Source organism: Raphanus sativus, chromosome 9, assembly GCF_000801105.2.
Source record: "Raphanus sativus cultivar WK10039 chromosome 9, ASM80110v3, whole genome shotgun sequence".
Lineage (NCBI taxonomy): Eukaryota > Viridiplantae > Streptophyta > Magnoliopsida > Brassicales > Brassicaceae > Raphanus > Raphanus sativus.
Window position 1 is genome coordinate 33,205,605 of NC_079519.1, and position 14,669 is coordinate 33,220,273.

General features: G+C 32.9%; 3 protein-coding genes across 3 annotated transcripts; all 3 read left to right on the forward strand.

The window, feature by feature from the left end:
• The first annotated feature begins 4,321 nt into the window (after positions 1 to 4,321).
• On the forward strand, positions 4,322 to 5,979 carry LOC108825324 (uncharacterized). Its single transcript, XM_018598630.2, has 2 exons — positions 4,322 to 5,270; positions 5,345 to 5,979. The coding sequence occupies exons 1-2, from the start codon at positions 5,054 to 5,056 to the stop codon at positions 5,638 to 5,640; spliced, it is 513 nt and encodes a 170-aa protein (XP_018454132.2). The 5' UTR covers positions 4,322 to 5,053; the 3' UTR covers positions 5,641 to 5,979.
• Positions 5,980 to 10,100: 4,121 nt separating this feature from the next.
• On the forward strand, positions 10,101 to 12,449 carry LOC108828743 (heterogeneous nuclear ribonucleoprotein 1). Its single transcript, XM_018602517.2, has 5 exons — positions 10,101 to 10,352; positions 10,449 to 10,539; positions 10,638 to 10,860; positions 11,010 to 12,093; positions 12,180 to 12,449. The coding sequence occupies exons 3-5, from the start codon at positions 10,639 to 10,641 to the stop codon at positions 12,191 to 12,193; spliced, it is 1,320 nt and encodes a 439-aa protein (XP_018458019.2). The 5' UTR covers positions 10,101 to 10,352; positions 10,449 to 10,539; position 10,638; the 3' UTR covers positions 12,194 to 12,449.
• Positions 12,450 to 13,102: 653 nt separating this feature from the next.
• LOC108824345 (NADH dehydrogenase [ubiquinone] 1 beta subcomplex subunit 8, mitochondrial) lies at positions 13,103 to 14,263 on the forward strand. Its single transcript, XM_018597758.2, has 4 exons — positions 13,103 to 13,362; positions 13,457 to 13,543; positions 13,615 to 13,710; positions 14,001 to 14,263. Exons 1-4 carry the CDS (start codon positions 13,225 to 13,227, stop codon positions 14,055 to 14,057), a joined length of 378 nt encoding a protein of 125 aa, XP_018453260.1. The 5' UTR covers positions 13,103 to 13,224; the 3' UTR covers positions 14,058 to 14,263.
• The last annotated feature ends 406 nt before the right edge of the window (positions 14,264 to 14,669 follow it).

Below are 14,669 nucleotides of genomic sequence, written 5' to 3' on the forward strand. Positions count from 1 at the left end.
AGGGTCTGAATTTCCCACATTTAATGGTCTTGATCTTCTCCGATGTTTTGCTTTTCTAAGCGCGTGATTAACGAACTATTATCACCCAGCTCCAGCTGTATTAGTCTCCTAATGACATAATTACTTGTTAGCCCACCTGGAAATCTAATGGGCCAAGATATTCAGTTGTCGAATTTAAAGGGCAAGCTGGAAAATAGATCTGTAATTAGCTAGCGTTTTTTGGGCTCAGACATTTTATTTTCTTAGTTTTTTGTTACTACTTTTTAGTATTAAAATTTGAGAAATCAATACTATTAAAACAGAAGACCCTTTTTTGAGGTGCCCTCTTATTTCATTATTATTTACCATTCTCTGCCATTACCTTTTTTTTATGCTATGATTTTTATTAAATGTTTTTGTTATTATTCTTTTTTTAAACCACAGATAACATCTCCTGATTTCGTGTGATCTTTTTACGATTCTTTTGTTAATTAACCATGTACAATTATACTTTTAATATATCTTTGTTATCGTGCATATATAAACTAAACGTTTAAAGTGTTTTAACAAAAAAAAATGATAAAATTTAAAATTTTGACCCAAAAAAAAAAAAACTAAACGTTTAAAACCATCTTCAATTGCTATAATACTCTTTTTCATTGCTTAAACACTATATGCACGAAAAAAATATTGTACATTTAAATTTAGATCATCAAGTTCCATCTACGATTCTTTGCAAACTTCAACATTACAACTATACATTCTTCCATATCAATATTTCAACCATTCATTCAAGCAAAAAAAAAAATATTTCAACTATTCATAACTTCCACCATACATGATGCTCCACTGAAAATAATTAATATCTAAACATAACCTGTTCATATTCCTGTTTATATGGATACCAACGAACCCCTAAACCCCAAATAATTTTTTAATTCATTAATTTATTTATTAATATTAAAAAGTGTTAATCATGCAAATAACAACTCAGTTTAAAAGCAGCATCAATGGAATAAACTTAATTATATATACAAAATACCCATATCTTGAGAAATTAACAGTATAGATTTCCTCTTCACTTATATATATGAAATATCCAAATCATTGTGTTTTAAATATTTTCAAATTCAATAAATAAAAAAAAATCTCAGTATACGTAATCAAAACCAAAAAAAAATCGGCAACAAAATAACTCATTTTGAGGAAGTGTAGATATACATAACAATAGGGAATATACTAAAGCATAAATACCCGGCCAATCATTATACTTGCAATCTTCAACATACCAATAAGAAAAAAATCAAAACAAGAAATTGCTGAGATATTATTAACTCAAATATCTATTATAAAATACTGAAAAATCGAATTTTCTATTAATTGAGAAAAATTGATTGTCAAGATATGTTATTTTACATAACTGACGGCCTATATTCTCTAACTATATTTAATAAGAAATCCTAAACCAAATATATTTACTTTTCTTATATATACTACGTTATAACCTCAAAGCAAGCACAATTTTCTCACAATGTATTCCAAGCCAAAGATGGTTTACCCTGATGAGATTAGGCCATGGAAGCTGCACTGGTTGATTGAAGCCAAAGTGATTCACACCTGAAACCATCAAATGTCGGGATTGGTGAGAGTTTGGGAATCGTACTAGCAGACAAAAAGGTAACAAAACTGCAAGCTACTCATAACTATATTATTGTATTCAAACGACTCAAAACATGATTAATATTTCTGCTAATAAGTTTAGATGCTATTTAGTAAAACACTTAACTTCCAGCTGAATGGTTGTAGTCCATAGACTGGATGACATCATCCGTAATTCCTGAAAATGGTCACACTCTAATGGTCAATGTGTGTGTTTTGAATACTTATAAAAGACAATTTATATTATATATATAGTAAATAATTGAACAAGGACAATTTAAAATATTTTAATTAAAAATGAACTGTAATTATTTTTACCTTTATCAATGTTTATTAATACAGTCACTCTTCATTTGCAGAGATGTTTGTGGACTCCTATTGGCAGACCTAGCAATAAAAAAAACAGTAAGAATAAATAGGGGAAAAGATTTTTAGAAGAAATTACTACGAAATTAAGAAACATTACTTTTATCCAAATTTAATTTCATAAAAAATAAAATATTATGTATGTTACAATAAATTTAAAATAATCATGTATTGTACATGAATCTATAATTTTATAATTATTAATATTTAAAATTATACCTTTCGTATATTTGGGTCCAGATGAATTTGTACCCAATAAACTTTGAAGATGAACTTATTTACTTTGAAGTTATCGCAAGAAATTTCCATCTCACTGGAATATGAAAGAAAGTCATCGGATCCAACATGCAAAACAGATAAAAAGAAGAAAGGTTAGATCTGAGAAATGTTTATTCTGAATACGAAATGTTCAAACATAACGAGCAAGCTATGTGAGATCAATAATATAAAGTATGGTACATTCGATTTACCTTTAAGGATAAATTGAGTCATTCTGTCGGAGATTGCCATCTTCTTTTCTCTACCAAAGAGTTACCGAGGGTTGAGATAGAAAAATGGAGAATTGCTTTTGTCGGAAAGTATCTGGAACAAAACAATCAAATATTAGCTATCGCTCATATTTTTAATAAACAAAATATCAAGAGGCCCAAACACAAAAACCCTAACGTAAAGATGTGAATATTTTTTAAGAAAAATTAATTAATTTTATTAATTACTTAATTAAAATTATCTACATTTTTATACATATGATACCAAATAACTATTAAATACTAAAAAAGGGATAACAGGTTTCGACATGAAATATTTACAAAATACAAAACCCTATCAATACTATTAAAACAACAGTATGACCGATTGATAAAATGTTGTGTCCACATTAAAAATATAACTGCATCTATAACTGAATGACATTAAATATAATTGCATCTAAAATATAACTAAATAACATTAAAAATAACTAAATATAACTGCATTTGAAAAACGTACATAACCACCTTCTTTTAAAAAAAACTTAACCACCTTCTATAGCTATTTTATAAACTTCTATTTTATGGGCTATGTATAAAGCAACAAAAAACAAATATCGAACTTATATTTGGTACATAAATATACTAAATTTAAATTTATAATCTACAAAGTATATTTTTGGAAGTAAATTTAAGATTACTAAAACTATTTAAGTTGATATTATTATGGAATTATTATTTATAAAAATATATACTCACAAAGAGAGCCATTATAGTCAATATGGGACCTCACAACCCATCCATACATAGTGTTCTTCGCTTAATTGTTACTCTAGACGGTGAAAATGACGGATTTTAGTTTAACAAATTTTAAATAGGTTAATTGATTAAAAATTATTTATTAAATGTGAATATACTTAAAGTTAGTGAATAACATATTAACCCATTTGTATATATATATATATTTAACAGAATACTAGATTCTGATCCGCCCTTCAAAAGGCGGGTATATTTTTGTTTTACATTTAAAGAAAAAAAATTTCATATTTGTGTTTCTAAATCATATTCGTGTTTTTTTGTTATCATATTTGTGTAAAATATTTTCTTAAATAATTAATAAGAGGTTTTAATCTATTGTATTAAAATATGAACATGACCTATTGATATAAATGTGGTCTAACTATTTTAATATAACTATTAAGTTCTTTTAATAATCATTTAATAAAAATATAATACAAAGAAAAATACAAATATAACTAAAAACACAAATATAAACATTAATTTTCTAAAACATAAAACAAAAAATATATCAATCCCTAATTAAAAAAATTAAAATGTAAAACAAAAAATAAACACACCATTTTAAAAGCGGGTCAGAATTTAGTAATTGTATTAAAATAATTTGACTACACTTATATCAATAGTCATGTTGTTATTTTAATAGAATATATATTAAAAAAATATTTTCTTAAGACAGTTTTCAAAAAAAAAATCAGTTTTCGGTGCGGATTAGATTTGATATTGGTTGCCGGATATAACACTTTAAAAAAATAGGTCAAGTCTAACAGAGTACGAGACTTTGATTTTTGAGTCGATTCTGAATCGGGTTTTTTAGGTACAAAATATTTTTAACTAATTATGTTAGGAAACTATTATAAATATAATATGTTGCAAACTTTAAGAATAAAGTTTAAAATAATCTCTAATATATATATGGCACAAATGTATAGTTATATAACTTGACATATTTAATATATTTACCAAAAGTTTACTAAATTAAATTAATATTAAACGTAAATATAATCAAAAAATAATACAAATATAAAAATTATTTTTTTAAAAAAGGTAAAACAAAAAATATACCCGCCTTCTCGAATGGCGGGTCAGAATCTAGTTTAACTATTATTTTAATACTGATCATATTTTTAAAATTATTAAAATTTGAGAAATTGCTCTTAGCAACAAAACAAAATTTTGGAAAATTATGGTCAACGTAACCCCAGACGCACTTCATAGTGCTGACTCCATCGAGTAGATATGTGCCGCCACATGGCGACGACCAAACCCACAAAAGCGAAATCATTAGGCTCTCGAGTGTTTGTTGAATGGTGAGATGTGGATGAGACTTGAGAGAGTATAGTTGGGGTAGAGGTTTTGATTCTTTCGTTCCCACTCCATCGCAAACTTTGGCTTATAGAAAAAAGAAAAATAAACTTACCTAATTAATAAAGAAAAGGAGGAACGTCATACTATATACAAACGTTACACCAAATGTAATAAATACTTTTATAAGAAAAATATGAAAATGAAGTTGAATGAAAGAGTAGTCGAACCACTACTAAGTAATTGCTTCAGAGTGCCGTCTCTCTTTCTCTTTCAACGACGGTTTGATCGATTCATTCAGAAGATTGACACCTTTCATCATCTAAATATATGATTAAAAGACTGCCGTACAGAGCTGGATGACCTCATGGCTTAAGCCACGCAAAGAGACTACCTCACCTCTTCTTTAACTTGTTATATATTTCTTCCATTTCGTAAACAAAAATTTTAAACATTTTTGAGAGAGAAGAAAAGTAACAATGAGAAGCTTCTTCTTCATCCTACGTTGTTGCTTCTTGTTATTCTCCTTCTTCTTGTTCGACCTAGCGTTTGCAGCTGGAGGGAAGATATGGAGCCGAACAGAGATGGTGGAGATGGCTGGTTACGGTGAGCAGAAACTTTCCTCGGTGATCATCACCGGGTCTCTTCTCTGCGACACTTCATCTCCTCATCACTTTCACTCCATAGCTATCCCAGGTGTTTTATCTACCTCTCTATATTCATGTGTCCCTATGGCTTTTTGTTTACATACATGATGATCCTCCTCACAGGTGCTACAGTTGCCATCAAGTGTCACACTGGATTCAAAAGGCGATCAAGATGGATTAAGGCTGTTACTGATGATCTGGGAGAGTTTGAAATCGATCTTCCTTCCCAACTCCACGCAGTTGAAGACCTTGAAAACACATGTGTCGTCAAGCCAATACATGTGCCTGAGCTCTATGGATGCTATCACAACTCGAGAAATAATACACACAAACGCATCAAACTTTTTTCCTCTACCAACAGCATCCGTGTCTACAAAACAGGGAAGATCAGGTTACAGCGCCACAGTTCGAAGTCATAGCAAGCTGCGACATTTTCAACAAAAGATCTATAAGAAACAACAGATTCTTGAAGTTCCATCTAGTAAGAATCGTATGTTATAAAATGAGAGCAGGGCAGAGGAAAGAGAGACTCTGCAGCCTGCTTGAATCCCTACTTGGGCCAAACAGATTGTCTTAAGGTTTTATAACATGGCCCAGTTGGCCTTTTTGGGATGCATAAATACCTACCTTTTATTAACGAGGCTTTTCATTAAATTAAAATGGTGAGCCCACTATAGTGTTCATCCTCTTCACTTTCTAAAATTGAGCATGTGATTGTTTTTATGACATATTTTTATTCCCGATTTAGTAAGTCTGCTTAATCTTCCAATATATGGTATTTATAGAACAACCGTAAATGAAAACAAAAATGTTTTAGACCGGGAACTTTTTATACTTATAAGAGATACTGTACTAGTTTGTAAATAAGCCACAAGCAATAACATTATGGTTAGTGGAAGAGATTCAATACCATGTGTCACCACACATTTCATGTCCCTTCTTTAATGAAATCAATAGACTTGACTGGATAAATAGTTGGTATTACTAATTATTAAAGTCGAGATTATATGTTGGACGGGTGAATCTATTCTATTAATTCTGCAGTTTGCCCTATTGATACATGTTGTGTCCAATTTATTATTTCTATGTTTTAATTAAAATTCAAAAACTATAACTACCGCTTATTTGCTGTAAAGAGGAGAAAAAAACGTAACCCCCCGTCCACATAGTTCTCAGTAACTACTTTTTCCCATATGACTTTACTTATATCGATATATATATATAACAGTTATTTTTTTTTTTGGTTGATTCCAAATGCAGATTGTTAAAATACTAAAATTATGATGTAAAATTGTAAATTTTATACATGTTATTTGGTTACGTTCTCCTCACCCAAATTAATTTTGTGTTATTTAATAATCTCAATTTTTTTCAGAGATTAATTTAATTTTTATCTAAGATTAATTTAACATCACATATATAATTGTATGGTTACATAACGATCAAATAATGTAACTGATCCATGACGCCTACCTCCTCCTCTTTACTTCCTACAATTTCGGATGCCTTTGTTTTGTTGTGAAAAAAATCACGTATATATTAACTATATATATATGCAAAACAAGAATATTCAACTACAATCATTGACACCAAACAATTCATACATTAGATGTTTTGATTTCTCCATGCCTAATATCATTCTGTATATATATTATCAATAACAAGTAATAGCATTTATATTCATGATAGGAAAAATATCAAAATAGTTTAGATTTTTTTTGTAACAAGTTAATTTATGACATCTAACAAATAATACCAAAACTTAAAAATTCATAAATATTTATATGTGTAATGTAAATAATAAAATTAAATTTCCAAATCCAAAATAAACCAGAAATAAAACATTATTAATAAATTGTCGATAACAAAAAAAAAAACTAATTTCTTTATTAAAATTATATAAAATAGATTTTCAAAACATAATTAAAAACCAAAAAAAAAGTAAAAGTTATCTTTTAGTTCAACCAGTAGTTCAACTGGCAACCAGATTTTAGTGATTTTTTACGGGTTCACTGGGTTTTTAAATATTAAGTTTTTCACAAAACCTAAACCGGATTTATCTTGGGTCACCAGATTTACCGGTTCAACTGCGGGTCTTGATCGAGTTTCAAAACACTGAGTATGAGACTTTGATTTTCTGGTCGATTCTGAATCGGGTTTTTAGGTACGAATATTCTTGACTAATTATGTTAGGTAACTACTACAAAAGTATAATATTGTTGTAAACTTTAGAAATAAAGTTTTTATGAAAATTTCTGAAATGCATATGACACAAGTATATAGTTATGTAACTTGGCATATTTAATATAGTTACCAAAAATTATATTAAATTAAATTAATATTAATTACAAATATAATTACAGAAAATATAAATATAGAATTAAATTTCTCAAAATAATTCAAACAAAAATGTACCCGCCCTTTAAAAAGACGGGTTAGAATCTTGACTTTAAGGAAACTTACGATAAAATATGTTCGTTTAAAAATCAGAGTGGGTGCGGGGTTGGTAGATTTTGGATTGTGGGTACCCGCCGACCCGAAAAGTATTTAAAAATAAAAATAAAAAAGTAAACACTTTTTTAAAAATGTGGTAATTTAAAAAACAATTTTAAGATTTTAAAAAATATATATTTTTATTATAAATATATTGTTTTATATTTTTTAATAATTAAATTAAATAATTAGCTTTAAAAAGTTTATAACCTGCAAATAACCGAAAATTAAATGGGGCAGGTCCAGTACAAATTATTTGTTTGCGGGTTGTACGGATCATATTTTTGACCAAAACAAAACTGAAACCCTCGGGTTGGCGGGTTTGACCGACAATATATCCGCGGGTTGGCAGATTCGACCGGCAATATACCAGATCAATTTTTAAATTGCTATTATTTAATAAAATATATTTTGATTAAGATTTATATATAAATATGATTATAAATAAAAATACAAATATAGTTACAAAAAAAAAATATGAGAATTAAATTAAAACAAAAAATATACCCGCCCTTTAAAGGGCGGGTCAAAATCTAGTATCCTATTAATTTTGGTGATGTAGACCAATGGGTTGTAAGTTGTAAATGCAACAGTTTGTTTTTTAAAATATAACAGGATGATCTATGTGATGCAAAGTCATATTTTTATTTTCATAATGCGAAGTCATTTTTATGAACGTTTTGATATTTCTAAAGAGATGCGGGATAACCAAATAAACAAATGGACGGCGAGATTAGTGATTAAATTAATGAATAAAAAGTAAACTTACGAAAGCTGGGTAATTATTTGGATGCACAAGGACTGCCTTCTGTACTTGAAACATATTCCACTTAGCGATGAATTAGTTTAATATCATTACAAATTAAATATATTTGAAAGCAACCATTCCCACATGTTCCTGCCCACTTTGATTCTCCAAAGTTAACCTCAAAATATTGCAACCAAAATTATTGGCTATCCAAAAGAAATTATTGTTTATACATGTTCAATCTTTTCCACAGTTAGCTGATTAACGAAGTAACGAACCATGCCTTGCATTTGGTTCCACCAAAAAAATTTGTGTTGATGTGGTATCTACCAAAGTAAAAGAAAACTAAATTGACCTTTCAAATAAATGGAATTAAGAGGAGAAATAAATTTATAGATGAAAGAAAAAAGTCTACTAGTAGGAAGATAAATCCGTAATTAACTCTGATAAATATATGAAATTAATTATTTTATTAATTTTAAAATTTTAAATAAATGGAATTAAGAGGAGAAATAAATTCTAAAATTAATAACTTAGTTTAACTCTGAAAATTTAAAAAGGCTCTCTCTCTCCTTTTTCTCTGTTCTCTCTCTAAGATCTTTTACAGAGGAGAAGTGGAAGAGAGAGTTTGATCTTGTCGAATTGGTTTTCGGCTCTCTGACTCCAGCGACGCTCCTCTTGGTGGTCGTTTGGCGTAGACTCCGCGTCGTGGTTCTTCTCGAAGGCGACGGTGGCTTTTGACTCCGATGTTGCATCTGTCCAGTTGAAGGTGAACGGTCGGCTTCGTCTCTGTGTCGCACTCGTTCGTGGCGACGACAGCTTTATTGTAAGAAGGTATCCGAGAGATCTGCATGGTCTTCTCATGGTTGGAGACTCAACGATTCCCCTTGCTCTCGGTGTTTGCCGATTGAAGCTTCTCAGGTTGGAAAATAGAAGACGTTGGAGACGAAAATAGGAATCAATGATGTTTTTTCTCTTCCAGTTATGACCGATGGCGAAGATCTAAGATCGGATTCGTGGTTCGGATTGTGATCCGGTGAAAGACCGGTGGTGACTCGGTGGAAGATCGGTGGTGACTCAGTGGGAGTCAGGTGAGGGCGGGCCTTGTGACGCGTGTTTCCTCGCAGTTGAGGATCTCGACACGTGTTCACCCATGCAAAATCTTATCGACGCGTGGGTTAGGGGGCGCCTCTTTGTGTAATGGGCCAGATGTTCGTTTAGGGCTGTAAACCCTAATGTTATATTTAGTTCGCCCTACTGTTTGGGCTTTGCTTTGTTTCTTAATGTTGTGAACTTCGGTTATTGGCTTTGACCCATTTTATGGAAATAAATTAGATGGAAAAAAAAAAACTCTGAAAATTTTATGATTTACAATTTAAAGAAACTCCAATTTAAAAGTAACGATCTCGAGTCCTCCCATGTTTATTCATGATAGATTTTGAAAACCAAGATTTTTTAACTTATGGGGTAAAAAGGTGGCAGACATCGGTAAGTACAAACCAACAAATCGTCGGTTATTAAATATGATTTTTTTCTATAGTTATTATTACCAGAGAGAATGCCCGAAAAGACGAAAATGCCATCGTCTCTTAAGAAGAGAAGAGAGCCAAACATTCTCCTCCCATACAAAAAACAAAAAAAAACGTAAGAAAGAGCTTCTTCTCTTTCCTTTTAGCGAATCCCATTTTTATCTGTTTTCTCTGTGCTGCACAAACTCTTATCATCCAAATATAAAAACAGTAAATCTTTTTTTTTTTAAATAAAGAGAGAGAGAGAGGAGAAAAGAGGGCCTCACGCCCTCTCAATAAAAAGCTTCATCCTCTCCCAATCTTTTAGATTTCATTCTCAGTTTTTTTTTTCTCCTCTTCTCCCCTTTTCTTAAAACTTTCGGTAATACAAAATAGATTCTCTTCTTAGTTCTTCTTACTATTAACTCTTTTTTTCATTTCTTCTTCAAAGCTTACACCTTTTTGTTGTTTGTTGCAGGAATCCAGGATCGTGGGTCGATCGGTTCACAGAATCCGATCAACACCCATCTGTAGTTCATATTATTCATCCATCCAACACATCCATAACGGTTTGTTCCGATTCCGTTTCGATGATGTTTTTACTCAGATCGAGTCGTTACTATATACTAAAGCAACAAACTTTTTTGTTTTTTTGTCTGTTTGGTAGAATGGAGATGGAATCATGTAAGCTGTTCATCGGTGGGATCTCTTGGGAGACAACCGAAGATCGCCTCCGCGAGTATTTCCAGAGCTTCGGCGAGGTTCTGGAGGCTGTGATAATGAAGGATCGAGCCACTGGTCGTGCTCGTGGCTTCGGTTTCCTTGTCTTTGCTGACCCTATCGTTGCTGAGAGAGTCGTGTTGATCCGACACGTCATCGATGGTAAAATTGTATGTGTTTCCCTTCACACCAACACTCACTCACTACATTGATTAGAAGCAAAGCTAACTCTTTTTTAATTCATATTCATGTTTTATAATACTATACTTACATTGTCACTGTCAGTGTATTTGATTGTTTGCTTCTATATGTTTCACAGGTTGAGGCGAAAAAGGCGGTTCCAAGAGATGATACTCATGTTGTATTGAACAGAAGTAACAGTAGCCTCCAGGGATCACCTGGCCCAGCGACCAGCAAAAAGATCTTTGTCGGAGGCTTGGCTTCATCGGTGACAGAAGCTGAGTTCAAGAAGTATTTTGCTCAGTTTGGGGTGATTACTGACGTTGTGGTGATGTATGACCATAGAACCCAGCGTCCGAGAGGCTTCGGGTTCATCTCTTTTGAGACAGAGGAGGCTGTGGACAGAGTTTTGCAGAGGACGTTCCACGAGCTCAATGGGAAGATGGTGGAGGTCAAACCGGCTGTTCCTAAAGAGATGGCTCTGAATCCGATCAGGAACCAGATGAATGTGAATAGCTTCGGGAGTGGTGGGAGACTCGGTGCGTTGCTGATGAACGAGTACGCGAGAGGACTCAGCTTGAGTCCAGGTTATGGAGTGCAGCCTGAAGTTAGGTACAGTCCAGCAGTAGGAGGTAATAATAGAGGAGGAGGATTCTCACCGTTTGGACATGGATTTGGAATCGAGCTGAATTTTGAGCAAGGGCAGAGTCAGAGCTATGGATCTGGTTCCAATGCAGGCTTTGTTGGACGGCCGTTTAGCCCAGGATATGCTGCGAGTCATGGCAGGTTCGGTGGTAGCCAGGTTGAGTCTGGAGGAGGTAACGGTTCTGTGCTAAATGCAGCAGCCAAGAACAACTTATGGGGAAATGGTGGTGGTCTAGGTTACATGTCGAACTCTCCGATATCTAGGAGCAGCTTTAACGGAAACTCTGGAATGTCTTCTTCACTAGGCAGCATTGGGGACAGCTTTGGACGTGCACGTAGTGGTGGCTATCGCAGTGAGGGAGGAGGAGGAGGTGTAGGATTAGAAGCAATGAGAGGGGTTCATGTTGGTGGTTACAGCAGCAGCGGCGGCTCAAGCAGTATGGAGGCAGACTCTCTGTACAGTGACTCGGCGTGGCTTTCTTCGCTGCCTGCAAAGGCGGAGGAAAGATTGGGAATGGGAGCTTTTGACTTCATGTCTAAAGGACCAGCTGGATACATCAACAGGCAACCAAACGGAGGTATTATGAGTAACTTTTTTTAATCTGAGAACTTTTAACACTTGTATTTTGAGGAAAATCTGATGATAAAAGTGGTGTTGTTGCAGGTATTGCAGCTTAGAGAAGTGTGAGAAAATCCTATGGAGATTTACAGGAAATGGCTATATTTGCAGAATGAGAGTTTTTAGAAAGAGGAAAACTTATTTGTTCAAAGCTTTTATTTACTTCTTTTTTTTTCTTTACTATTTTGATTGTTGCTATAGTTTTTAATTTCACCCTTTTCCTAATTTGGGGTTTGTTTCTTTTATCTTAAAGAAAATTAAAAATGTAAACCGAGTTATATAAAGAGACAAAGAAACAATGAAGTGTATTATATTCTTGTCTTTCTCTCTTTTCTAAATCTAGAGATTGACATATTGCCTAGAATGAAGGATATACAAGTCAACAAGAATAAAATGTAAGAATATAAATTTACATTTTTTGCTTAAACTACAAAGAAATCTATTAAACTAGATATTGACATATTGCCTAGAATGAAGGATATACAAGTCAACAGAAATAAAACGTAAGAATATGAATTTACATTTTTTCTGCTTAAACTACAAAGAAATCTATTAAACTTATTTGTGGAAAAAAATTTCATTAGTAAATTATATAAGTAATGATGTTTTTATAACGTTTATTTACATATAAATACAATTGCATGTACGAATTGGGTTTGCACAATCGTCAAAAATTTATGTATTAACATGAATGTATCATAAATAAATAAAATTCGGAGAACATATTAAATCTCTTCTGATAATATTCAGTTTGTATTACAATGAATGTATCATAAATAAATAAATAAATAAACAAACTTATATTAATAAAATTTATTTTTTTCCTAAAATATTAAATAACATATTACAAGAAAGTATAAAAGATTTTAAATAATTTATATTGTTCCATTCCATAAAACTGATCCAATTATTATTAACCGTCGACAAAAAAAAAAAACAATTTTAACCATTGTCTGAACCAGGGCTGATTTATTACGACTCCGTTTATAGATTTTGGTCATTGCCTGCCGTGTCTAATCTAAAATCGATTCATCTTGAATCTCCTGAAAACGAACAAAAGAGCAAACCTGAGACAAAAGTGGGCGGAAAAATGGCAGGAAGACTGAGCGGTGTGGCGTCACGGATCATGGGCGGAAACGGCGTCGTCGCCCGATCCGGCGCCTCTTCTCTCCGCCAACGCGCCGGCATGGGTCTCCCCGTCGGCAAACACATCGTCCCCGACAAGCCGGTGAGTCGTCGAATCTCTGCGATCTAATCCCTTTTGATTTCTTCTTCGAAATCTGAGGCTCTCTTTCTTTCTTCACGATTGGCGTCTCTCTCAGCTTTCGGTAAACGACGAGCTGATGTGGGACAACGGGACTGCGTTTCCAGAGCCTTGCATTGATCGGATCGCTGATACCGTCGGGAAGGTTCGTCTGGGGTTTGTTTTCTCACTGTTCATAATGATTAATCGATTGATTAATGGATTTAATTGAAACAGTATGAGGCATTGGGATGGTTGTGTGGCGGTTTAGGGTTCTTTGCCACTCTTGGTTTGCTCGCTGTTGTCAACGATAAAGCTTCAAAGGTTCCTTTTGTAAGTGAAATTATCTCAAGCATTGTATTCATCTTTCTTGATTGGTTGAGACTGTACATAGTTAGTTAAGCTTAAGCCACTAGCTAGAGGTGGCTTAAGCAGTTGAACAGCAGGCTAGGTGCTTAAAAGATGATAATTGGTCTTATTGTCTTTATTCATGAGTATGAATTGCTGTTGTTGTTCACTGACATGTCATCTCTCTCTGCTCTTGTCTCTTTTTCTTCTTAACATTGTGGTACTTGTTGATTTCATTTCATGATTATCTTTTATTCTGCTGTTGCTTGCGGCAGACACCACGAGTGTATCCGTATGACAACCTGAGAGTGGAGCTTGGAGGAGAGCCATAGAGACTTACTCAAGTGATTTGCTCCTCAAACTTAAGCGTGTTTTTTTCTTCACCTGCCTTGCTTCTTTGAGATGTTATAATTTCCTGCTCAGAACTTGGAGACAAGGGAATAAAAGATAACTTTTGTTTTTTATTGTGTGTGTCTCTGTATTTAACAGTGTGACCTTTTGGGTGTATTCCTATGAGAAGTCATCTGATTTTACAGCAGATCTAAACTTGTGTCCGACATGTGTCCCTTAAAAAATTTAGCCAAAGTTCAATCAAATAATTCTTTTGTGAAAGGCTGGATTAGTGTGGGTCAATGAGTTGGATTTGACTCGAACAATACAAGTCTTAACATAGAACTGTACCAACTAATAAGAAGGGGGTAGATTTGGAGACCCCATAGTCTGCACCTCAGCTGATTAAAGTAGTTTGATGATTATCATTCGGATCTACTGACTTAGCGGTGGAATCAAAGACAGCCACATGAGTCATGAGTTGTGATACTTTTTAATATTTCCAATAAATAATTGTTCCATCTTTAATCAATGATTTGATCTGCCTTACATGTCATCTTTCTTCTGGCTCTCTCTCTTTCTTCTCCCTGATTGTTTGGAATTGGACCTCGTCA